The sequence below is a fragment of the Hyperoodon ampullatus genome, assembly GCF_949752795.1.
Source record: "Hyperoodon ampullatus genome assembly, chromosome: 2".
NCBI classification, from domain to species: Eukaryota; Metazoa; Chordata; class Mammalia; order Artiodactyla; family Ziphiidae; genus Hyperoodon; species Hyperoodon ampullatus.
The window spans coordinates 44,335,475-44,361,136 of record NC_136915.1 but is presented as its reverse complement, the minus strand read 5'-3'; the positions used below and the strand labels follow the sequence as shown (position 1 = coordinate 44,361,136).

At 33.8% G+C, this 25,662-nt stretch overlaps 1 protein-coding gene across 3 annotated transcripts in view; it reads left to right on the top strand.

Moving 5' to 3' along the window:
* Positions 1-25,662, top strand: part of NRDC (nardilysin convertase) — a gene marked incomplete at its 5' end in the record, with an annotated part of 93,254 nt that overhangs the window by 17,472 nt on the left and 50,120 nt on the right. For 2 of the 3 annotated variants that reach the window (XM_079696749.1, XM_079696748.1), the window contains 3 exons: positions 4,545-4,866; positions 8,559-8,640; positions 9,491-9,644. In XM_079696749.1, the coding sequence (XP_079552875.1) occupies positions 4,545-4,866; positions 8,559-8,640; positions 9,491-9,644 (558 nt within the window). Of the gene's footprint in view, positions 1-4,544; positions 4,867-7,293; positions 7,428-8,328; positions 8,399-8,558; positions 8,641-9,490; positions 9,645-25,662 lie in introns of all 3 variants that reach the window. The other variant, XM_079696747.1, reaches the window with a different exon arrangement.

Below are 25,662 nucleotides of genomic sequence, written 5' to 3'. Positions count from 1 at the left end.
ATTAATTTGGGGGAAGAATTTATATCTTTGTAATATTGGATCTTCCCATTGCAATTGCATGGTATGACTAGTCACGTCTGTTATTTTCTCCTGTAAAATTTTCTAGTTTTCCTCATGTTGGATGAGGAACAGAATGGCTTCTGGTGCCATGCTACTTAGGTTCAATCCCTGCTAGGCTTGGGGAAATAAAAATCCTTTATTTTGTGTGTGTGTGTGTGTGTGTGTGTGTGTGTGTGTGTGCGCGCGCACGTGCGTGCGTGTGTGCTTTAGTTTCCTCATCCATAAAATGGGAATAATAACTCATTAGGGTTATTATGAAGATTAAATGGGTTAAGACATATAAGTTAATACACTTAAAATGTGAGGTGTTATTATTAGATATATATTTATAGTTTCTTTTGCTTTTGTGAATAGGATCTTTTATTTAAATCTCATTTTATTTAATTGGTTACTTTTGGTATATAGGAAATTCATGATTTTCGTTCATGGTTCTTGATTTGGATGCTTTGCTGAAGTCTTCATACTATGCTAATACATATATATTTTAAATTCTCTTGAATTCTCTAGGTAATCGTATATTTTTGCAATGAATTGTTTTAGCTTTCAATGTCTTTGCCGTATAAATCTATTTTATTTATTTATATTGTGGATCTATTTTCATTTGCTAGGACTTCAAATACAGTGCTGAATAGAAGTGATGATGAAGAGCATTTTGTCCATAACTATCTTTAAATGGATTTGATGATTTTATAGAAGTTAACTCTCTGTAAAGCTAAGGGGTGTGTGTGTGTGTGTGTTTGTGTTCTTAATTTGTTGTGGAGTGGGTTTTGGATTATCATTAAATTATTTTTATTATACAAATAAGTGATTGTATTTTTATTACAAAAGATTGAAAAATATGTAGAAATTATAGAGTAAAGCATGAAAGTTCTTGTATCTTGCTCTACTTTTATTCCTCTCTCCAGATGTATATATTTCTGTTACATTTGGTTTGTATCCTTTTCGTTCTTTTGCTATACCTTTATGTACATTTAGTGTGTATATGTGTGCACATAATTTTATTTTATAAAACTACTTGATATTTTGTTTCATTTAGCAGATATTAAGTACCTATCATGTATCAGGCCCCCTTTAGGCATTAACATTCTTTTGTTCATTCAACAGATATTTCTTAAATGTTTCCTAAGTGTCAGGCAATGTCTTAGGTGCTGGGAATATAGCTATGAAGAAAAAGAAAAGCCCTGCCCTCAGAGCTAACTTTCTAAAGGTGCAGACAGAAAATTAAAAAAAAAAAAACCCAAAACAAAAACAAATGATGATAAATAGTGTGAAAAAAGTTAAAACAGGATAAAAGAGGTTAGGGATGGACTGGGGTGCAATATTAGATAGTGCGTCAGAGAAAGCGTGTTTGAAAAGGGGACATTTTAGCAAAGACTTGAAAGAGATGGAGCAGATGTTCAAGAAAGAACAATACGTTTTGGTCAGAGCAAAGAGAATGAGGGAAGAGTAGGAAAGAAGTTTGGAGAAGTGGTGGGGCGCCAGATTATGTGGAGCTTTCTAGGCCCTGGTAAGGATTTTGGATTTTATTCCAAGTATGATGGGAAGCCATTGATGGTTTTTGAAAAGAGAAATGGCCTTGTATTAGTTTGTTAGGGCTGCCATAACAAAATACCAAAGTGACTTAAACTACAGAAATTAATTTTCTTACACTTCTGGAGGTTAGAAGTCCAAGATAAAGCTGTCAGTAGGTTTGGTTTCTTCTGAGGCCTCTCCCTTTGGCTTGCAGTTGACGGTCTCCTTGCTGTCTCCCCATCTGCTCTTGGATCTGTGTGTGGGCATGTCCAGTGTCTGTGTGTCCAAATTTCCTCCTCTTAATCAGGACACCAGTCAGATTAGACTAGGGCCCACCCTAATGGCCTCATTTTAACTTAATCACATATTTAAAGACCTTATTTCTAAATACAGTCACATTCTGAGGTTAAGACTTTTTACATAAGACTTTTGGAGGAACACAAGTTAGCCCATAATACACCTGATCTGCTTTATTCAGGCTGCTAAGGATAGACTTGAGGTATGTGTGTAGGGTGGGAGTGGGGAGTGTAGGCTTTTTTTCAGACTTTCTTGGGAAGAACTAATACCTTGTCTATTAATACCTTGTCTACTAATACCTTGTTCTATTTTCTATTTTCTCCATTAATCTGATTAAATTTGCATGTTTTCTAATAATTTCTAAAAACTTCTGGTCTGCATAATGGCATCGTTTTCTTTTATTGAAGTATAGTTGATTTACATTACTGTGTTAGTTTCAGGTATACAGCAACGTGATTCAGTTATATATATATAAATATATAATATATTTTTCAGATTCTTTTTCATTACTATAAGATATTGAATATAGTTCCCTTTGCTATACATAAATCCTTGTTGTTTATCTATTTTATATATAGTGGTGTGTATCTTTTAATCCCATACTACTAACTTATTTCTCCCCACCCTCACTTTCCCCTTTGGTAACCATAAGTTTGTTTTTTACGTCTGTGAGTCTGTTTCTGTTTTGTAAATAAATTCATTTGTATTAGATTCCACATATAAGTGATATAATATTTGTCTTTCTCTCCCTGACTTACTTCACTCAGTATGGTAATCTCTAGGTCCATCCATGTTACTTCACTCAGTATGGTAATCTCTAGGTCCATCCATGTTGCTGCAGATGGCAATATTTCATTCTTTTTTTATGGCTAAGTAATATTTCACTGTGTGTGTGTGTATGTGTGCATGTGTGTGTAACATCTTGTTTATCCATTCATCTGCTGACGGACACTTAGGTTGCTTCCATGTCTTGGCTATTATAAATAGTACTGCTATGAACATTGGTGTGCATGTGTCTTTCCAAATTAGAGTTTTCATTTTTTCTGGATATATGCCCAGGAGTAGGATTGCTGGATCATATGGTAACTCTGTTTTTAGCTTTTTTAAGGAACCTTCATACTGTTTTCCATAGTGGCTGCACCAATTTACATTCCCACCAACAGTGTAGGAGGGTTCCTTTTTCTCCACACCCTCTCTAGCATTTATTATTTGTAGACTTTTTGATGATGGCCATTCTGACTGGTGTGAGATGGTACCTCATTGTAGTTTTGATTTGCATTTCTCTAATAATTAATGATATTGAGCATCTTTTCATGTATCTGTTGGCCACCTGTACATTTTCTTTGGAGAAATGTCTATTTAGGTCTTCTGACCATTTTTTGATTGAGTTGTTTGTTTTTTTTATATTGAGTTATATGAGCTGTTTGTACATTTTGGAAATTAACCCCTTGTTGGTTGTATCATTTGCAGATATTTTCTTCCATTCTGTAGGTTGTCTTTTCGTCTTGTTTATGGTTTCCTATGCTGACATTTTCTAAGTCTGTTGTGATTTTGTTCTCAAACAAAACCAAAACAAAAAATAACCATAACATTTTTTTTTCTGTTCTTTAAATGTGATTTTTTATATGGGAAGGAGATAAATCCATGTGTTTTGTCTTCCATCTTGACTCATAGGCTCCTTTTCTTGTTGCATGTTATTTTTTATAGTTTCTGCTAGAAAACTTTTTTTTTTCCCATCTTCAGTGCTCAGCTTAAGTGTACCTTATCTCAGAAGCCTTCCCTGACTGCTTCCTTCTTTCTAACATCCTGTGTTTACCTCTGTCATTCTGTATTGTACTGGCTTTATTGTATTGTATTAGACAGTGAGTGCCTGAGGATGAATAATGTGATTTTATTCTCTTTACCCTTAATGTATCTTATACACTTCAGGCTGCTAAGTAAATGTTTATTGACTAACACACTGAAGAATGAGTATAAATGCGAGAAGTTTGTCATAGATATTCAGTCATCAAACTGGCACAACAGTTTTACTAATTAGGATAGTCATGCTTACAGCGGTGCTACTAGTCTGTGGGATTTACTTTTCTTAGAGATGTAGCCATTTTCTTAGTTCATAAAAGCATCTTTGGAGACTGGTATAAAATATCAAACACATTGTACCAAAAGGAATCAACAGAGTTTAAATATAATGAGATTTTGATTCAATATTTAAGCTGATATGACTGCTCTGTATATTGAGTGATATGTCTCTTTTAGGGTAGGTCTTCTGGTATGGTAGAATGTTTATTAAATACTTATAAGCTAAAAAAAAATAGTAAGGGAGGCTGGGTGGTGGGTTTGTTGTCTATGTTTAACTTCTAAAATTTAGTTTTTGAATAGGTAAATATATTTTCATAGTTCAAAATTAAAAATACAAACAGGGTAGATTCCCTGTATTTAGAAAATACAAACAGGGAAGCATCTCTCTCATCGTTTCCCTGTAGATACTTGGAAACTGATAAGCTTTTGAGGTTCTCCTCCTCACAATCAACCAGTTTTCATTAGTTTAAAAAGTGTTGTGTGTGTACTTGGATTTTTAAAATAATTCTGCTAAGCTGATCACTTGTGTTGGTGTAGTATAATGAATGGCTGACTCAAATGTTTTGTGATTTTTTTTTCTCTTTTTTTTTTTTTAGATACATCAAATTACGAAATGGCTTGCAGGCACTTTTGATTTCAGACCTAAGTAATATGGAAGGTAAAATGGGTGATGCAACAGATGATGAAGAGGAAGAAGAAGAGGAGGAAGAAGAAGAAGAAGATGATGACGACGACGACGACGATGATGAGGATTCTGGAGCGGAAATAGAAGATGATGATGAAGAGGGTTTTGATGATGAAGATGAGTTTGATGATGATGATGATGGACATGATGATGATGATCTTGATACTGAGGATAATGAATTGGAAGAATTAGAAGAGAGGGCAGAAGCTAGAAAGAAAACCACTGAAAAACAGGTGTGAATCATGTCTTATATCTTTTTCTAATTTGGGAATTCTTTGGGATAAGTTCCAAACTTATGTTTTATCTCTTAATGGCCAAAAGGAAATATATATCTTTTGATCTTAGTAAAGGTATATTTATTCTGTATAAAGATTACATTGAAAAAATGTTTTGCTCTAATTATAAAAGTGACAAATGCTTATTATAGAAGCTAATGGAAAATAAAGAAAAACAAAAATATAAAAGTTGCCCGTAACCATAACTCTCAGAGGTAATCACTTACCAGTATTTGACTGCGTTATATGTTTTAAAAACAAATGCCTGGAGGTGAGGATCCACATAATTCTTAGCCTGGGATAGAGGAATAAGAGAGAGTATCATCCTTGGAGAGACTGGAAGAAGCATAAGAAAAGAACAAGGCTAGCGTAGAGTCCTCACCTGGGCCTAGGGTTCTAAGAGTCCTCATATGAGTCATTTCTGTCTTTGTAATTGAATGTGATTTATCTCTTTTTATGAGGAAGCACCAGAGGTTTGAATAAATAATAAGTAAATTGGAAGAAATGAAATAGAAATGGGGAGTTGAGCTTAGTTAGTGAAACATATAATAACAATAGATGAATAGATAAATAGGGCTTGATAGAGATAATTTTCCTCTCTGGATTTTTTTTGAAGAATGCTTCCATTTTGCAGTAGGAAGTACCTATATTGGAGGATAATATTCTGGAGCTATTATAGTGGAATTGATCAGCAAATGTTTGTTAAAGCTAGTATCTTGAATATTGATAATGCATTCAACATGGTACAGGCCTCAAAGAATGAATTAAAGTTCAGATTATTAACACTAAAATCTAAAGGTCATATGTATAATACTATAAAGTCAGCTCTCAAAGTGTGAAGATGTGAGATTTAAGTAGTAGATATGGCCTAAATAAATTCTTTGATAGATACTCTTTCTGGAAAAAATTATTATTTATTTTAAAGAAGATTGTGGCAATTCTTTCACTGAGGTGTTGGAGGGATTGAGTCATGTTTAAAGAAGCTATTTGCCCTTGCTATTCAGATTGTGAGTGATGCCTGTTTTGGGAGAGCAAGATAGGTCAAGTGGTTTTAGCTTGGAAAGCTTTAGGGATGAAAACCAAAACACTGGGGGGAAAAATATATATATATGCTACTTGATAGTCTATAGTAAGGTCTTTGTAAGTAAATTGGGAATTAATAAATTCACTTTTAATTTAAAATAGATCTAGTAATTCCAAATAGAGGAATAATAGAAGGGAAGAAATGATAAAAGTCAGAAATGGAAAGAACATTGACAGTCAGGAAACCTGAATTCTAATTCTGAATCTGTCACTATCTTTCTGAATGATCTTAGGCCTTTTCATTTTCTCATTTTTTTCTCATTTCTAAAACAAGAGAATTAGGTTACATAAATTTTAAAGTCCATTTTAGCTCCAAAACTTACTGTGTTATAACTTCATAACTGAATATTCCTTGTCTGTAAATTTCTTTCTGTATGTCTGTCTGTGTATTTGTAGCTTTTCCTGTGTTTTGGACTTCTTTATACCTTCTATCAACTGATAAGCAAAACTCTAGGATTAAATTAAGAATTGTTTTGACAACCAATTTTATTGTCAAGATATAATAAAATATCTTAGATTTATACAGAAAGTGTGAACCTCTTTGACAAATGAAGATGTGCATCCAGTATTTTGGGTACCCCTTTTAACCTTGCTTAAGTGCATCAAACTCCAAATGTTACCTCGTCTAGAAGCAGCAAGGTCACATTCTAAAGATCATTTAAAAAATGGCTTAGATGCTGCCTTTCTTTTCTGAGAACTTGGTATGATATATTCCCTCATAAGATATTGATAGGTAATTCTCTGGATATTAGAAAGGAATGGAGGAACCTAATGCAATTTGAAGAAGAGATCGAACTGTTTAGATTCAGATGCAGCGGGTACACGAGTGAAAGGCTTTCCTTTGATCCCATGATCTGGGAAAATGATTTATATTCATTGAATGAATAAATGCCTACAAAAGGGAAATAACGTAGATAGTCTAGGTAAGAGGTGGCTTAAGAGTAGTATAGGGTTTGCAGCGGTTTTATGATTTTTTGTTTGAAAAATGTGAAATGTGTTCAAGATAAATATGCAAATTTATAAGGGTAGTGGGAAGAAAAAATGTGAGGTTTTTGGAAAACTTTTACCTAATTAGGAAGTTAACTACTCTTTTGAGTTATCATTTTTATCCCCTCTATTTTCTTCCTCTCAAAAGGAAATTGTTCTTGATCTGAAAGCTTTAATAAATTAACAAGATTGGAATTTAAGTATGATATATGCTGAATTATGATTTGTTTAGGCCTTAAGTCAATTCTCAAGTATGAATTTTTCAAGTATGAATTTCTTGGGTAGATAATTCTCAAGTATGAATTTCTTTTCTAGCAATCACAGAGCCTGTTTTTGCTGTTGTCAAAGCTGACTGATAGCCTGTGGTTTAAGTCAACTTATACAAAAATGTCTTCAACCCTGCTGGTCGAGACAAGAAAACTTTATGGGGTAGTTGGAGCTGAAAGCAGGTTAGGCCTCTATTAAACATCACAGAACAGGTTAGACTGCCTTGAAGAAGTGGATATTCCCTCATGTTGTAACTGAGTTTATGTGTCTAAGTCTTAAGTATGGGATTTATGGTATCAAGTGAGACTATTTGGTTCTTCCAAAAATGTACTTTTTTTTTCTCCCCTGACACATGGTTAAACTTTATACCAGGTGTATGCTATTTTTTAAAAACCCTCTAAGAGGATAACCATTTATCAAAACAGTCTTGTGTCATCAAATCTGTTAGCCCTTTAAAATGGACATTTGTAAAATTTGGGAAAGTTAATAATTCAACTTTCTATCCTCAAGGATTCAAATTGACTATCTCTCCCCTTTTGTATCTTTTAACTTATAATGATACAATGGTATGCCCTGATCATTTTAAATGCAGAATTTGGTATGCCTCCTGACCATCTATTTTGTTGGAAACTGATTTTCCCAAGGTATTGGGAGAATATCAACCAATAAGTATTCTATATATCTTCAATAAGAAGTGAAGAACTAAAAAGCCTCTTTAAAGTTTAGTTCTGTAGTTTTTTAATAGTTAAAGATTTTCTTTCTTAACCATTTATTTATTTTCTTTGTTAGATGTTTTCCTGACTTGTTATTTTATGCCCTGTTTTAATAAAAACAAGATTTTCTGAGTAACATATTGAGAAATTTCCATCTAGTAACTGAGTTACTGAACACAGAGAGCCTTTAATTGCTTAGAGATCTTTAGACAGAATCTACTCAGGTATATTACTTCTGCAGATTTCTGAAATCTGATAAATCAGAAACAAACTTGGTCCAGAACTTTGAAATGCTGACACAAAATAATACTTGGGTGGGCTGGCCAGTCCCCCTTCGCTTTTTTCTGTCTGTTTCTGCTTTTTTCCTTAGGTCTGCACCTCTTCAGCATTTGGCAGGATGGCAAGAGGAGGAGCAGCAGGGTGAAACTGACACAGTTCTGGTGAGTTTCACTTTGCTGCTCCTCCTGATTCTCAGGGAAAGAATTTTGTTACTTTCTGTTGGAAAAAGTCCATCTCCAAGTGAATCTTTAAAATGAGATGATAATATTATTCCTTTAGGATTGACTCACTGTTTATTTGTATGTGTTCTACTTACTCCAGTCTGCAGCGGCTCTTTGTGTTGGAGTTGGGAGTTTTGCTGATCCGGATGACCTGCCGGGGCTGGCACACTTTTTGGAGCACAGTAAGATCTTTGTAAAATATCATTCCCGGGTGTGTTTTTCCCTCTAAATTTGTATGTAATGATTTCAAAGATAAGTAACTGGTTTGGTAGAATTATAATTTAATAAGAGAAAAACTAAGAAAAAATGTTAGTGGATATTATAGGGGAAGATTTAATTTTAATCTCCTTGAGTGCACTTATTTTGAGGATTAGAGTGAAACCACTTAGAAAACTACTTTAAAATGTAGGTTTTATTATTCAGGTACAGGAAGCCCAACAAATCAGGAGAAAATTTCTAACCTCTAAGAATTTAGGCTATAGCCTTGTGAGGGGCAGTCTCTTCCAGGGCTGCAAGGCCTCAAGATGTCAAAGCATCAGAAATACAGAAAATAAAAAGGCATGATTAATATCAAAATAAAACAGAAAATCTTCAGTTTAATTATGAATGTACCCAAGTAAAACCTTTGTGAATGCTATACAGTTATGATACTTGAATTACTCATTTTTTTTGTGTTCTGGTTTTATAAGCTATTCAATACTTGAGGGTAAAGTTCTCATGAGATTTTATAGTAGAAATTAATCTGCTTATATGTCTGTGTTTACATTTTAACCTTTTCACAAATTATATATTTCTTTCATTAAAAATAAAATGTTTAGGCTTTGAGAATAAAAGTAATATATGAACATTTTAGAAAATTACAAAAACAGAAGTGTAATGAAGAAAGTATTATCCAGACGTAACCATTGTTCATGTGTTGGCATATTTTCTTCTTCTTTTTTTTTTTTTCCTGCACATGAGAAATTTCATCCTTGTTAATAAAAACATTGTCTGTATCTTTGTGTTCTGTGACTTTGTGTTCTTTCCACTTAGTGGTATTCATGGGTAGTTTGAAATATCCAGATGAGAATGGGTTTGACGCCTTCCTGAAGAAACATGGGGGTAGTGATAATGCTTCAACTGATTGTGAACGTACAGTCTTTCAGTTTGATGTCCAGAGGAAGTACTTCAAAGAAGCCCTGGATAGGTAATTAACTCAAAATGTATTTTTATTTTGATTATCTAATGCCACCTTACAATTGGAAATATTGGGCATTGTTCTATGGTATTTCTTTTCGAGCAGTGTTCTAATTCTGTAGAATTGTCACAATACTTTATCTGGAGAAAAGAGCAAATTATAAATAAGCCTTGGCTCTTGTTTTGTAATCCTTAGTCTTTGTTTTAAAGATTAAACTGAAGCCCTTTAAACACCTTTTGAGTTTTGTACATAACATAGTCTCTATTGACTCATTATTGCAATTGTTATTTTCTAATTTAGTAGAAAATATGGAAAAACAGAGAAGCAAAAAGAGATAAGATTGCTCCCAATTTCATAATCTAGAGTTAACCGTGATTGATATTTTGGATTATAGCTACCTATACTCGTAATGTATATGGGATCAGCTTGTTCATATCTTTTCATATTTTTAAATAAGGTATATCACTTTTACATATAATTTTATAATTTATAAAGCATGATTTTAAGTGATTGTGTATGATTCATATTATATAGAAGTACCATAATTTGTTCAGCCAGTCACATATTATTGGACGTTGAATTGTTTCCAGTTTTCTAGTATTGTAATGCTATGATGAATATCCTAATCTTTGTGTACATCCTTAATTATTTCTTTTAAGTTCTAAGGAGTGAAATTTCTCAGTCTATTTTCGTGAATATTTTTAAAGCTTTTTTTTTTTTTTTTACGGTACGCGGGCCTCTGACTGTTGTGGCCTCTCCCGTTGTGGAGCACAGGCTCTGGATGCGCAGGCTCAGCGGCCATGGCTCACGGGCCCAGCCACTCCGCGGCATGTGGGATCTTCCCAGACCGGGGCACGAACCTGTGTCCCCTGCATCGGCAGGCGGACTCTCAACCACTGCGCCACCAGGGAAGCCCTAAAGCTTTTTTAAAAGAACTTTTGATACTCACTGCAAAATTGTCTTCTAGAAAGTTTATATCAGGGCATTAGTAGAGCTTTGCTATCACAAGGTTGTAAACCAAAGCCTATGCTGGAAAAAAAGGAGTCACTTTATACCAAAATCTAGATAAATGTAAGATTGAAATATAAAAAAAAGAAATCTCAAGTTTGACCAGTATAATGTAAGCCCTGAGGGTAGAAATTTTGGACTATTTTTTGTTGATATATCTCCAGCATCAAGAATTTGGCAGATACTTGATATTTCTTGAATGAATTAACACAGTTTTTCTTTAATAGAAAAAAATACCATAAAATCAAAACAGAAATGGCAAAAAAAAATCTCAAAACATGACAGAGGTCCAGTTTTCTTAAAGAAATTGTCTCATCCATTAAGAGATTAATTTGACCCTGAGAAAACTTTTAGGTAAATTCCTATAAGTTGAAAGCATATGCCATTATTTTCAATGAAATAAATATTTTATGTGTTCTTTTTTTTTTTTTTTTTTTTTTGTGGTACGCGGGCCTCTCACTGTTGTGGCCTCTCCCGTTGTGGAGCACAGGCTCCGGACGCGCAGGCTCAGCAGCCATGGCTCACGGGCCCAGCCTCTCCGCGGCACGTGGGATCATCCCGGATCGGGGCACGAAGCCGTGTCCCCTGCATCAGCAGGCGGACTCTCAACCACTGTGCCACCAGGGAAACCCCTTTATGTGTTCTTGAACCCCCAAATTAACAACTTTTTTTCCTAAAACAATGCCAAAATTCCATTAAAATTGATACAGTTAGTTTGATGACAATATTTATAATAGGATACAACTTAGTGGTTTTTCTTCATTAATTTAAAATATGGCTGTCTACTTGCATTCAGTGAACTGGTTTTTAGCTCTTTTTTAATTATATACTTAAGGACATGCTCATAGCACATATATTTGATCTCAGTGTTTCTCTAATTAAACATTTAATTCCCAAATAACAAACGGAAGAATAGAGACAGAAGAAATTAACAAAGGCAATGCAAATGATGCCCAAATTTATCTTTTCTATACACTTAGAAAATTAGGAATACTCTGGGACTTCCCTGGCTGTCCAGTGGTTAAGACTCCACGCTTCCACTTCAGGCAGTGCAGGTTCAATCCCTGGTTGGGGAACTAAGATCCCACATGCCACACAGCCAAAAAGAAAAAAAAAGCCACGAGAAAATTAGGAATACTTTTAGGATGACTGCATGTTTGCTCTTGTTTCAAAGTTTTCAGCTTCCCAGTTTCACAACATCAAAACAGGTCTTTATGTGTGAAGAAAGCTTAAGCAGTAGACAAGTTGAATTCTCATGACTTTATATTTGGTTATATCCAAATATAAAGAAGGAAAAAATACACTTCATTGGAAAAAAGAATAGGCTAGGGATATATTGAATAAATTCTGACCACCTCAGAGATGACGAAACTTGGTATAAAGTGTAGTTAAAGAACTTGTTTCATTTCTTCTTAAGAAATTCTATGTATTTGAAATTTAAGGACTACTTCAGGAAATCAAAAGATATTTGCACATTTATTATAGATTATTTCTACGTAAAAGAAAAAGAACCTATCAGAATTAATAAGAAGAATGCTACTGCTTAATAGGAGAAATAAATAAGAATATCAGACCATGAATTCATGCCATAAATGGTAGATAGTGGTAGAGCATTAAGCATTGCATATACTATAATAAATATGAAAATATTACACTTCTACAGTTAGTAAGGAATAAAAAGTCTTTGGATCATTTTCAAAGGACTTTTGTATAGCGTGGATTAAGTGCCAGTATTTTTTAATAAGTCAGTAAAATCCAGTTCCCTCACAGGTCACATTGTTTATCAGTATCTTGAATCATTTAAATAAAAAGTTGAGGAGGTGACTGAATTTTTACTCTAGTAAGTAAATGAGAATGGAAGCTGCTTTTGCCCTGGTGGCATTTGCTAATTTCAGTAAATTTGAACTTTGGTTTATCAGTATTTCAGGGCAAGAGCAAGAATTATCAAAGCCCAGGATGTTCATATGGTGGGATGTCTAACAGGATGCCCTTCTCATGATAAACTGGGACTCCAGAGGCATCACCCTCAGGTTGAAGAAATGGATTAGCCATCCTGAGGAATTACAGCCTGCTTTCAAAATGCCTGAATTGTCTAGCAAACCTTAAGCCTTGATTGTGATTTAACATGGTCCAGAACTGGTAGTGTTCTCTCATGCCCAAAAGAAGCAAACACAAATCCTCTCAAAAGGAAAATACCTTTATTTTATGCTTTACCTTACTCCTATAAACAGTTTTTCAAGTAGAGTGACCAGCATTCAGTCACACATAAGCAGGCACACGACAAGACAACATGAATGAGAACAGAAAACAGAAAAAGACTTTTTTTTTTTTTTTTTTTTTTTTTTTTGCTGTATGCGGGCCTCTCACTGTTGTGGCCTCCCCCATTGCAGAGCACAGGCTCCGGACGCACAGGCCCAGCGGCCATGGCTCACGGGCCCAGCCTCTCCGCGGCATGTGGGATCTTCCCAGACCGGGGCACGAACCCGTATCCCCTGCATCGGCAGGCGGACTCTCAACCACTGCGCCACCAGGGAAGCCCAGAAAAAGACTTTTAATGCCTTAGAAATCTTAGAGATTGGAATGTACAATTACAAAAACGATTCAATTTTAAAGAAATAAGGGACAAGTTTGAATACAGTTGCAAGGCATAGGAAACTATAAAATGTGACCTATGGGATTTGAAATATAAAAAAAAAGAAAGAGCATTTTGAACTGAGACATGATAATTGAAATTGAAACCCAATGGACAAGTTTAAGAAAAGAGTAGCTATAGATGAAGATAGAATTTGTGAATTGGAAGATAGATCAAAAGAAGTCCCTAATACGGCATGAAGAGAAAAAAGATGAAAGGTACAGGAAAAAAGGAAAAGGGGCATAGTGGATAGAGTGAAAATGTCAAATACGTATTTACCTGGAGTCCTAGAAGGAGAGGAGAGGAAGATAGAGTAGACAAAATACTTGAAGGTTTGATCACTAGAAAATTTCCAGAACATCAAATCAGACGTTAAAGAAGTTTAACTAATTCCAAAAGTGTATATTAAAAGACATCCACATATAGAAAGATATAGTGACTACAGAAAACCAAATATAGAAAATCTTTGCAAGATGGAAGGGCAGAACTCCTTCAAAGTCATATTAGTTAGTCTGATGGATGACTTTTCAACAGCAGTAGTGGAAGCTAAAAGATAGTGGGATATCTGTAATAGTCTGAAAGAAAATAACTGCCAACCACAAATTCTACACCAAGCAAAAAATACCTTGTAAGAATGATTGTAAAATAGACCTTTAGACACACAATTGAGAGTGTGTGCCACCAGCCAACTTACCAAAGGAAATTTAAAGAATTTATTTCAGGCAAAGGAAAATGCAGATCAGAGATGCAAAAAAGATAGAAGAACAATGAAAGTCATTTTATGTGAATAAATATAAATGAACATTGATTACTTAACAGTAATTACAAAACTTAAAAAGTATACAGAATTAAAACAATAACATATCAATCAGGAATAATGATGATGGAGAAAAAGGTATTTTTATAAGGTATTGATTAACATTAGACATTGATAAGTTAAAAGGATGCATGTAATATTTTCAAGGGTAACTTCTAAAAGAACACAATTTGAGTATAAAAATTCCAACCAGTACAGGGAAAACATTTGGAATAATTCTTTTTAATAATAAATTCAAAGAAAAAAAGTAGTAGGAGAGACAGAACAAGTGGGAGAAGCAGTACAAAGTAGGATGGAGGTAGATGTTGATCCATATATAACAGTAATTCTCATTAAATGTAAGTGGATTAATTTCCAATTAAACATTGTCAGACTGGATTTTTAAAAACCCAATCAAATAGTTTTCAAGACTTAGATGTAAGGCTTGGAAAAAAAATTACTGTTGTTCAAAAGGCTCACTTCATATTGATAAAACTTAACTAGGAAGACATAATTATTTCCAGTTTGAACACATCTACTAACATAGCCTCACAGTAAATCAGATATAAAGACCAATGAACAAGTAACCAACTGCAGTGGGAGATTTAACACCCCTTTCTCAGTAATTGATAGAACAACCATAAAATCAATAAGGATGTAGAAGATTATAACAAAAGGATTACCACTTTTTTTCATAGATGTATCTAATTAACACCTTCCAACTACAAAATTTTTTCAGTTGACCATATTTTAAGCCACAAGTTCAGTCTCAAATTTCAAAGCATTGAAACCATATTATGTTTTCTGAACACAGTGTACAGTTAAATTTTAGCTAGAAATCAGAAGCAGAAAGCCGACTAGAACATTGCCTTATGTTTGGAAATTAAATATATTTCTAAGAAACACCTGGGCAAAAGAGGAAAGCATATCAGAAATTAGAAAGTATTTTATACTGAATATAATATATAATATAAAAATATTATAGAACAGAAGTTGTGGGATGCAGCTATAGTAGTACTTAGAGGGAAATATATAATCTTAAATGTATATGCTAGAAAAGAAGAACGGCTTAAAATTAATGAGCTGATCAATCTCAGGAAGTCTGAGTAAGACCAGCAAAGTATGCCCAAAGAAAGAAGAAAGAAATGATGAAAATAAATAAAATAAAAAGCAGACTGACCTCAGAAGAATGTTGAAATAGGACCTCCAAAAAGCCCCTCCTCTATAAAAGCAATGAGAGCATTGCCAAAAATTGTCAAAATCAACTTTTTCAGAACTCTGGAAATAACCAAAAGCTTGCAACAATCCAAAGAGTGTTTATTCAAGTGAGTGACTAAATCTTACTAAGAACAGTGAGTTTTGTGGCATTTTAACTTGCCCTATTTCCATTGCCCTCTACCCAGCTCTACAGTAGTCTCGAAAACAAAGAGGTCCCACAATCTCAGTAAAAAACATCAGTCTAGCAGCCACTGGAGGGGGCTGGATGGATTTAGAGCTCTCTAAAAACATAATTCTGGAGAATCTTCATTATTTGACCTGTCTGGTAATTTCCTGGGAACCACCATTCACGGATTTTTATGTATTTGGCCTGACTGGGAGCTCACCCATTTGCAAAAATCTTTCTCTGGAGGCATTTGTCAAAAACATTTGGATGGAAGTTGTTTACCTTTGTGACTACCTGAGGCAGTGGATAACAGTTGGGGCAAACAAATAGGCTATTCAAAAAGCTTAAAAGGAAAAACTGGAAAATGAGATATCCTAAGGGGCTTTGCAAAGCTCCAGTATATTCCTGGAAATTTTGAAGGTCACGTATATGCATATAGCTGTGTCATGTCCAGGGCTGTGTGCATGCTCAAGAAAGACCTAAGAATGCCTTAAGTTGTCACCATGGTTGACCTTGAGTCTCTGGGCAAGCAGGATGTGATGGCTAAGGCAGAGTTGTAAACTGCCTGACTGAATGGTGAAAGCATCCCCCAATATGCACAGAGAACCCCTTGGCAAGGCATTTAATGAAATCTCTCAACAACCAAAGATTATCACTAAGCTAACCAAGCAGTGGTTGTACTTGCCAAAGAATATGGACTTTACAGAATTAGTTTAAGAAAGGTACTAAATATATAAACAGTAAGAACAGCAAACAGCAATAACAACAAAAAACCCTGAGGAGGGAGGAGAATCTTGATTTACAGAGTTGCCACATTATATTATTTAAAATGTTGTTTTCAACAGAAAGTTATGAGGGATGCAGAAAGTATGGCTGAACACCAGAAAAACAGTAGACAATAGAAACTGTCCCTAAGAAAGCCCAGATTCTGGAGTTACTCGGCAAAAACTTTAAATCACCTTTTTTTTTTTTTAACATCTTTATTGGAGTATAATTGCTTTACAATGGTGTGTTAGTTTCTGCTTTATAACAAAGTGAATCAGGTATACATATACATATATCCCCATATCTCCTCCCTCTTGCATCTCCCTCCCACCCTCCCTATCCCACCTCTCTAGGTGGTCACAAAGCACTAATCTGATCTCCCTGTGCTATGTGGCTGCTTCCCACTAGCTATTTTACATTTGGTAGTATATATAAGTCCATGCCACTCTCTCACGTCGTCCCCACTTTACCCTTCCCCCTCCCTGTGTCCTCAAGTCCATTCTCTAGATCTGCGTCTTTATTCCTGTCCTGCCCCTAGGTTCTTCAGAACCATTTTTTTTTTTTTTTAGATTCCATATATGTGTTAGCATATGGTATTTGTTTTTCTCTTTCTGACTTCACCCTGTATGACAGACTCTAGATCCATCCACCTCACTACAAATAACTCAATTTCGTTTCTCTTTATGGCTGAGTAATATTCCATTGTATATGTGTGCCACATCTTCTTTATCCTAAATCACCTATTTTAATTATGTTCAAAGAGCTAAAGAAAACTATGTCTAAGAACTAAAGGAAAATATGAGAATGATGTCTTACTAAGTAGAGAACATCAATAAAGAGATACAGATTATTAAATAGAACCAAATAGAAATTCTGGAGTTGAGAAGTACAACTCAAATGAAAAATTAACTAGAAGGGCTCAACAGAAGATTTGAGTTAGATTTGAGTTAGCTGAGGAAAGAGTAAACAAACTTGAAGAAAGGTTAGTTGGGATTGTCCAGTCTGAGGAACAGAAATAAAGAAAAGGAATGAAGAAAAATAAACAGAGCCTCAGAGATCTGTGGGACACCATCAAGCATACTAACATGTGTATCATAGGAGTTCCAAAAGGAAATGAGAAAAGGGTAGAAAGTATTCTTGAAGGTATGATAGCCAAACTCTTTCCAAATTTGGTAAAAGACCAAAATCTACACATTGAAGCAACTCAAGGATTTCCAGAAGGATAAACACAGTGGTGTTCACAACAACGACATTCACAATAAGACACATTATAATCAAGCTGTCAGAAGCCAAATGTAAAAAGAATATTGAAAGTAGCAAGAGAAGAGCAGCTTTTTTCATAAAAGTTAATCTCAATAAGGTAAATAGGTGCTTTCTCATCAGAAATCATGGAGGCAAGAAGGCAATGGTATGACACATTCAAAGTGCTGAAAGAAAAAGACTACAAACCAAGTACTTTATATCCAGCAAAAATATCCTTCTAAGTGGAGAAATTAAGACAATCTCAGGTGAATTAAAAACCAAGTTTTAAGTTTGTCATTAGCAGATCTCTATATGACATATTAGATGAATGGAGTCCTTCAGACTGAAATGAAAGGACACTCAAATCCACATGAAGAAATAAAGCATACTGGTAAAGGTAACTATATAGGTAAATATAAAAGAAAATATAAATATACTTTTTGTTTGTAATTTTTTCCCTATCTGATTTAAAAGATAACTAACTGTATAAAGCAAAAATTATAAATCTGTGTTGATAGGCATGTAATATATAAAGACATCATTTGTATGGCAATAATAACACAAAGGAAAGGAGAGAGAACAGGTATATGGGAGTGAAGTTTTTGTATACTACTGAAGTTAAGTTGGTATTAATTCAAAATGGATTGTTGTAAGTTAAGATGTTAGTTAAGAAAATAACTCAAAAAATATAGTAAAAAAAATGGCAAGGGAATTTAAATGGTACTCTAGAAAATATCTATTTTAACAAAAAGAAGTCAGCAATGGAGGAATAGAGGGAAAAAAAAGACATAAGACTTACAGTAAACAGCAAAGGAAGATATAAATCCTGTCTTATCAGAAATTAAGTGTAAACAGATCAAGCATTTCAATTAAAAGACAAGATATTGGCAGACTGGGTAAAGAAACGTGTCAGCTATAAATGCTGTCTGTAAGAGACACACTTTAGATTAAAATACACCAATAGGTTGGCAATAAGAAGATGAAAAAAGATACACATACAAATAGTAATTAAAAGGGAGCTGGAGTGATTGAACAAAATATCTGACAAAATAAGACTTTAAGATGAAACTTTACTAGAGACAAGGGAATTTTGTAATGATAAAAGGGTCAGTTCATCAAGAAAGTATAACAGTTATAAACATAAGTTCATCTTTCAAAGGAACCTCAAAATACATAAAGCAAAAACTGACAGAATTGAGGGGAAAAATACACAATTAAATAATAATAGTTGCAAATGTAAATATCCCACTTTCAATAAAGGATAGAACAACTAGGTAGATCAACAAGAAACAGAAGACATGAACAAGAGTATAAACTAACTAGACATCTACAAAACACTTCACCCCAAATCAGCAAAATACACATTCTTCTCAAGTGCAGCATGTATTTTTCTCCAGCATAGATATATATTAGGTCATAAAATAAATTTATTCCCAATAAATTTGAAAGGATGAAATTATACAGAGTATGTTCTCTGGCTATAATGTAATGAAATCAGAAATCAGTAACAGAAGGAAATTTGGGAAATTTGACAAATCTGTAGAAATTAAACAACCTTACCCTAAATAATCAATGGATCAAAAAAGAAATCACAAGGGAAATTTAAAAAATAGAGACTAATGAAAATGAAAACAACATACAAAAATTATGGGATGCATCAAAACCAGTGCTCAGAGGGAAATTTATAACTGTAAACACCTCCATTAAAAAAGGTCTCAAGTGACCCTAAACTTCCATCTTAATTAACAAGGCAAAGAAGAGCAATCTAAACCCAACTAAGCAGAAGGAAGGACATAATAAAAATTAGAGTGGAAATAAATAGGGAATAGAAAAACAATAGAAGATAAAACCAAGAGTTGGTTATTTGAAAAGATGAACAAAATTGACAAACTTTCGGCTAGACTAACCAAGAAAAAGGAAGGCTCAGATTATTAAAATGAGGAATGAAAGAGTGAACATTAGTATGATCTTAACCAAAATAAAAAAGAGTATAATAGAATATTGTGAACTATTTTATGCCAACAAATAGATAACAGACGAAATGGACAAATTTCTAGAAAGACACAAACCTATTGAAACTGACTTAAGAAGACAGAAAATCTGAATAGACCTGTAATGAGAGACTGGATGAGTAATCAAGAATTTACCAAATGAAAACTGTAGACCCAGGTGACTTCACTGGTGAATTCTACCAAACATTTAAAGAATTAACACTAATGCTTCATAAACTCTTCCAAAATATAGAAGAGGAGGGACACTTCCTAAATCATTCTATGAAGCTGGTATTACTCTGATATCAAAACTAGACAATCATTGCACAAGAAAACTACAAACTAGTATCTGTTATGAATAGAGATGCAGAAATCCTCAACAAAACCACAAAACTGAATCCAGCAACATATAAAAAGGATTATGCACAATCCAGGTGGGAGTTATCCCAGGATTGTGAGGTTAGTTCACCATACAAAAACTAATCAACATAATATGCCATATTAATAGAAGAAAGGACAAAAACACATTCCAAAAATCATCTCAGTATAAACAGAAAAGGCATTTAACAGAATCCAGCACCCTATCATGATAAAACACTTGATAAACTAGGAATAAAAGGGAACTTCCTCAACCTGATAAAGGGTATCTGAATAACCCACAACTAACATCATACTTAATGGTGAAAGGTTGAAAGCATTTCCGCAAAGATTAGGATCAAGATATCAGCCCTGTCCACCTCTATTCAACATTGTAGTGGAGGTTTTAGCTAGAGCAGTTAGACATGAAAATGAAATAAAATCATGCAGATTCGAAAAGAAGTAAAACTATCTCTATTTGCAGATGGCATAATCTTGTACAGATGATTCTCATTATTTGTGGAGAATTCACCTACTCACTAAAATTTATTTGTAACTCCAAAATGAATGCTTGCAGTGCTTTTGTAGTCATTCAAGGACATGTGAAAAATTTGGGAAAAAATTTGAAAATTGTTGTGAAAAATTTGAGTTGCCTGACACACACCTTCTCAGCTGAGGTTGAAAAAGGCAACACTCTACCTTTTTGTTTCAGCTTTCATACAGAAGTGACCAGAGGATAAGGGACAGTACAATATAGTAAGAGAAACTCTGGCTCTGGAGCCAGTTCTATGGAGTTTGAGTCCCAACTCTGGTACCCACTGGGGAAGTGGCCTCAGGCAGTTTCCTTAACACTTCTGAACCTCATTCTCTCTTTTGTGAAATAAAGAAAAGAGAATCAACTAGAATGAGATACCTTTAGGATTTAAGATCATAATCTGTGTATGTGTATTACCCCTAGGACAGTCATTCAATACTCGCTAATTCAGCAGTCATGACAACTTTAGAAAACATAACTACCACAAATAATAGGAACTCATTGTATATGGATAATCCTACAGAGTCCACAAATGAACTATTAGAGCTAATATCAAGTTCAACAAGGTTGCAGGATCAAGATCATTGTACAAAAATCAGTTGTATTTTTATACACTAGCAATGAAAAATACAAAAATGAAATAGAAAATTCCTTGTACAATAACATTAAAAAGAATAAAATACTTAGGAATAAATTTAACAAAAGAGGTGCAAGAGTTGTTTGTGGAAAGCCACAAAATTTTTTTTGAAAGAACAAATTAAATTAATGGAAAGCCATCCCATGTTCATAGATTACAAGGCTTAATATTGTTAAGATGACAATACATCCCAAATTGGTCTACAGATTCAACTTAATCCTTATCAAAATTTCAGCTGTCTTTTTTGAAGAAATTGATGAGCTGATTCTAAAATTCATGTAGAAAGGAAGAGACCAAGAATAGCCAAAATTATCTTGAAAAAGAACAAAGTTAAAGGACTCATATTCCCAGTTTCAAAACTTACTCAAATCTATAGTAATCAAGGCAACATGGTACTGGCATAAGAATAGACATATACTTCAGTGGAATAGAATTGAGGCTCCAGAAATAAACCATTACATTTATTGTCAGTTGCAAGGGTGCCAAGGCAATTCAATGGGAAAGAACAGTTCTTCAAAAAATGCTACTGCGACAACTGGATATCCACATGCAAAAGAATGATGTTGGATCCTTTTTCATACCATATACAAATATTAACAAATTGAGACATATGCTTAAGTGTAAGAGCAAAAACTATAAAATTCTAAAGAGAACATAGGCATAAATCTTTGTGACCTTGGACTTGGCAATAGTTTTTCAGATATGACATCAAAAGCAGAAGCAACAAAGGAAAAACTGGCCTCCACTGAAATTAAACACTTTTTTGCTTTAGAGGGTCCTATGAAGAAAGTGAAAAGACAACTCACAGAATGGAAGAAAATACTTACAAATCATCTATTTGCTAAGGTGCTAGTATCCAGAATATATATAAAACTTTTAGTCTCAACAATAAGAAAACAAATAACCCAATTTTAAAATGGGCAAACGATTTGAATAGACATTTCTCCAAAGAAGATATTCAGGTGGCCAATAAGCACATGAAAATATGCTCAATAACTTAGTCACTAGGAAAATGAAAGTCAAAACTACAATGAAATACCACCTCACAGTGGTCAAAATAGCCATCATTAAAAAGTCAACAAATAATAAATGTTGGAGAAGGTATGGAGAAAAGGGAACCCTCTTACACTGTTGGTGGGAATATAAATTCCCACCAACTATGGAAAACATTATGGCAGTTCCTCAACAAACTAAAAATAGAGTTACCATATGATCCAGCAATCCCACTCCTGGGCATATATCCGGAAAAGACAAAAACTAATTTGAAAAGATACATGCACCCCAGTGTTCATAGCAGCACTATTTACAATAGCCAAGACATGGAAGCAACCTAAATGTCCATCTGCAGATGAATGGATAAAGAAGATGTGGTATGTATATACAATGGAATATTACTCAGCCATAAAAAAGAATGAAACAATGCCACTTGCAGCAATATCATACTAAGTGAAGTAAGAAAGAGAAAGGCAAATACCACGTGATATCACTTATATGTGGAATCTAAAACAGGACACAAATGAACATATCTATGAAACAGAAACAGACTCACAGACATAGAGAACAGACTTGTGGTTGCCAGGGGGTAGGAGGGCGGGGGAGGGAAGGATTGGGAGTTTGGGATTAGCAAATGCAAACTAGTATAAATAGAATGAATAAACAACAAGGTCCTACTTTATAGCACAGGGAACTATGTTCAATATCCTGTGATAAATCAGAATGGAAAAGAATATGTATAACTGAGTCACTGTGCTGTATGCAGAAATCAACACAACATTGTAAATCAACTATTCTTCAATTAAAAAAAACTTCAATGAGATACCACTTTGAAAAGAAGAACATTTACAATTATTGGTGAATGTGTGGATAAATTGGAACTTTCGTACATTGCTAGTGGTTCAGCTGTGTTAGAAAATGTAGTTAGAAAACTTCCTCAAAAGTTAAACATAGAGTTACCATATGACCCCAAAGTTTCACTCTTTGTATACATACTCTACAGAATTGAAAACATATATCTACACAAAAACTTCTACGTGAGTGTTAGTAGCAGTGTTATATATAATAGGTCAAAAGTGGAAACAACCTAAATGTCAATCCACTGATGAATGGATAAAATGTAGCACATCCATACAAAGGAATATTACTTGGCAATAAGAAGGGAATGAAGTCCTGGTAAGTAATACAACATGAATGAATCTTGAAAACGTTATGCTAAGAGAAAGAGGCCAGATGCAGAAGGCCCCATAGTGTATGATTCCATTTATATGAAATGTCCAAAACAGGCAAATCCATAGAGACCAAAAGCAGATTAATGCTTGCCAGGGGCTGGAGGGATGAGGGAATGGGGAATGACCGTTAATGGGTACAGAGTTTATTTTTGTGTTAATGAAAATTTTCTGAAATTAGTGGTAATGTTTACACAATTCTGTGAATGTAGTAAAATCCTTTTAATTATGTACTTTAAAAGGGCATTTTGTGGTATGTGAATTATTTCTCAGTAGAAACAATATGCATATGGTAGTTTCAAGAAAGCTAAATGTTGGTTTGAAAAAACTGACAAAATGGGTAAACATTTCATGAGACTGGTCAGGGAAAAAGAAGAGTATGTGCAAATATCAGGAATAGAAAAGAATTAAGACATAACGGCATATGTTGAAAATACAATAAGGTATTTTGAACAACCTATGCCAGTAAATGAAAAAGCTAGATGGTGTTCACAAATTCTTAGTAATATTATTTATAAAACCCACATAAGAGAAATTATAATTTAAAAGTTTTCATACTCTTATAATCATTAAAAAAAATCAGTCAGTATTGAAAACTCTTCTCAAAAATAAACTTGTTTAGAGTCGTACAAAAAATTGAAGGAAGAAATAATTCCTCCCTCATTTATGAAGGTAGCATGACCTTGATTTAAGAAAGTATAATATAAGAAAAAATATAGACCAGATTCACAAACAGGCTGATATAGCAGTACTGAGTTGGGGTCATCTTAGAAGTATGAGGTAGGGTTAACAGAAAATCAGTGCTGTTCATCGCATTGTCAGATTGAAGGAGAAAAACCATGTCTCAGTATATGTAGAAAAAAATTACGTGATGAAATTCAGTATCTATTCACAAAGATGCTCTTAGCAAATAAGAGTATAAGGCAGCTTTCTCAATACGATATTTGATAGTTTAAACCAAACCTTATATTTAATGGTGAAACCTTGAAAGATTCCACGTTGAGATCAGGAACAAGACAGAGATACGGGTTGTGATCGCTTCTGTTCATTCTATTATATTAGGCAAGAAAGGAAAATAAGCAAAATACACAACTGTCAACGCATATGATATGATTGTGAACATAGAAAATCTAAAATCTTCTACATATAAAAATTAGTAACATTAACAGAATTTAGTAAGATAGCTTGATACGCAAAAATTAAAAATGATAATATGTTTAACATATAAAAGGACAACTTCTATGTATCAGCAACAGTTAGATATTAAAATTTTAAAAAAGTTTATGAAAGCTACCCAAATAATCAGACACTCAAGAATCATCCCAAAAATTATGTGTAAGACCTCTTCATGGAGAATATATTAAAATCTTATTGTGAGATATTTAAAGAGACCTAAATAAATTGAGAGAAATACTATTCATGGATTTGAAGCGTTGTTTTTTTGTTTTGTTTTGATTTTGGCCATGCTGCACGGCATGCAGGATCCTAGTTCCCCAACCAGGGATCGAACCTGTGCCCCCTGCATTGGAAGCTCCAGAGTCCTAACCACTGGACCACCAGGGAATTCCCTGAAGCCTTTTTTTTCTTTTAGTGACATTAATCTTCCTATTTAATGTACAGATTCAGTGATATTGCAACCATAATCTCAGAAGATTTACTTAGTCTTAAATAGACAAGCTAACTCTAAGATTTATAAGGAAATGCAGAGGGCTAAGTATAGCCGAGATACTTTTGAATTGGAAAAATAACAAGGTAGCAGGACTTGACGTACTAGATATTAAGATTTGTTTTGTAATTAGGACACTGGGGTGTTAGCAGAGGGGTAGACAAAGAGATGATGGAACAGAATATTTCTTGGAATGGAAATAGACCAACACATATGTGGACACTTGATTTTTGATAGGAGCATTATGGAGCAGTGGTGAAAGGGCTTTTTAAAAAAATGATGCAGAGACAGTTGGGCTTCTATAAAGGCAAAACCAAAATTGACTCCCTATCTCACAACATGCACAAAAAAATCAATTCTATGTGGATTATAGACCAAAAAGTGAAAAGTACAATTAAAAGTTTTATAGATAAGCATGACTTTAGCCTTAGGTAAGGATTATCAAACAAGATGCAAAAACAAAACATAAAGAAAAATGATAGTATGTTACGTTCATCTAAAGATAACATAGAGTATGAAAAAAGCAAGTATAAAGTGGGAGAATATATTTGCAACACATGTAACTAACAGGACTTATATTTAGAATAACTACCAGAGATTTAATTATTAGATTATATATGTAATTGTATGTAACATAATTTATATATGATAATATATATCATATAAATGGATAATTATATATATTATTATGATCAGTAAGAAAAATACAACCCAATAGAAAAAAACCCTTAAACAGGCATTTTACCAGAGAAGAAATTCAAATTATTAATAAATATATAAAATGTTCAATCA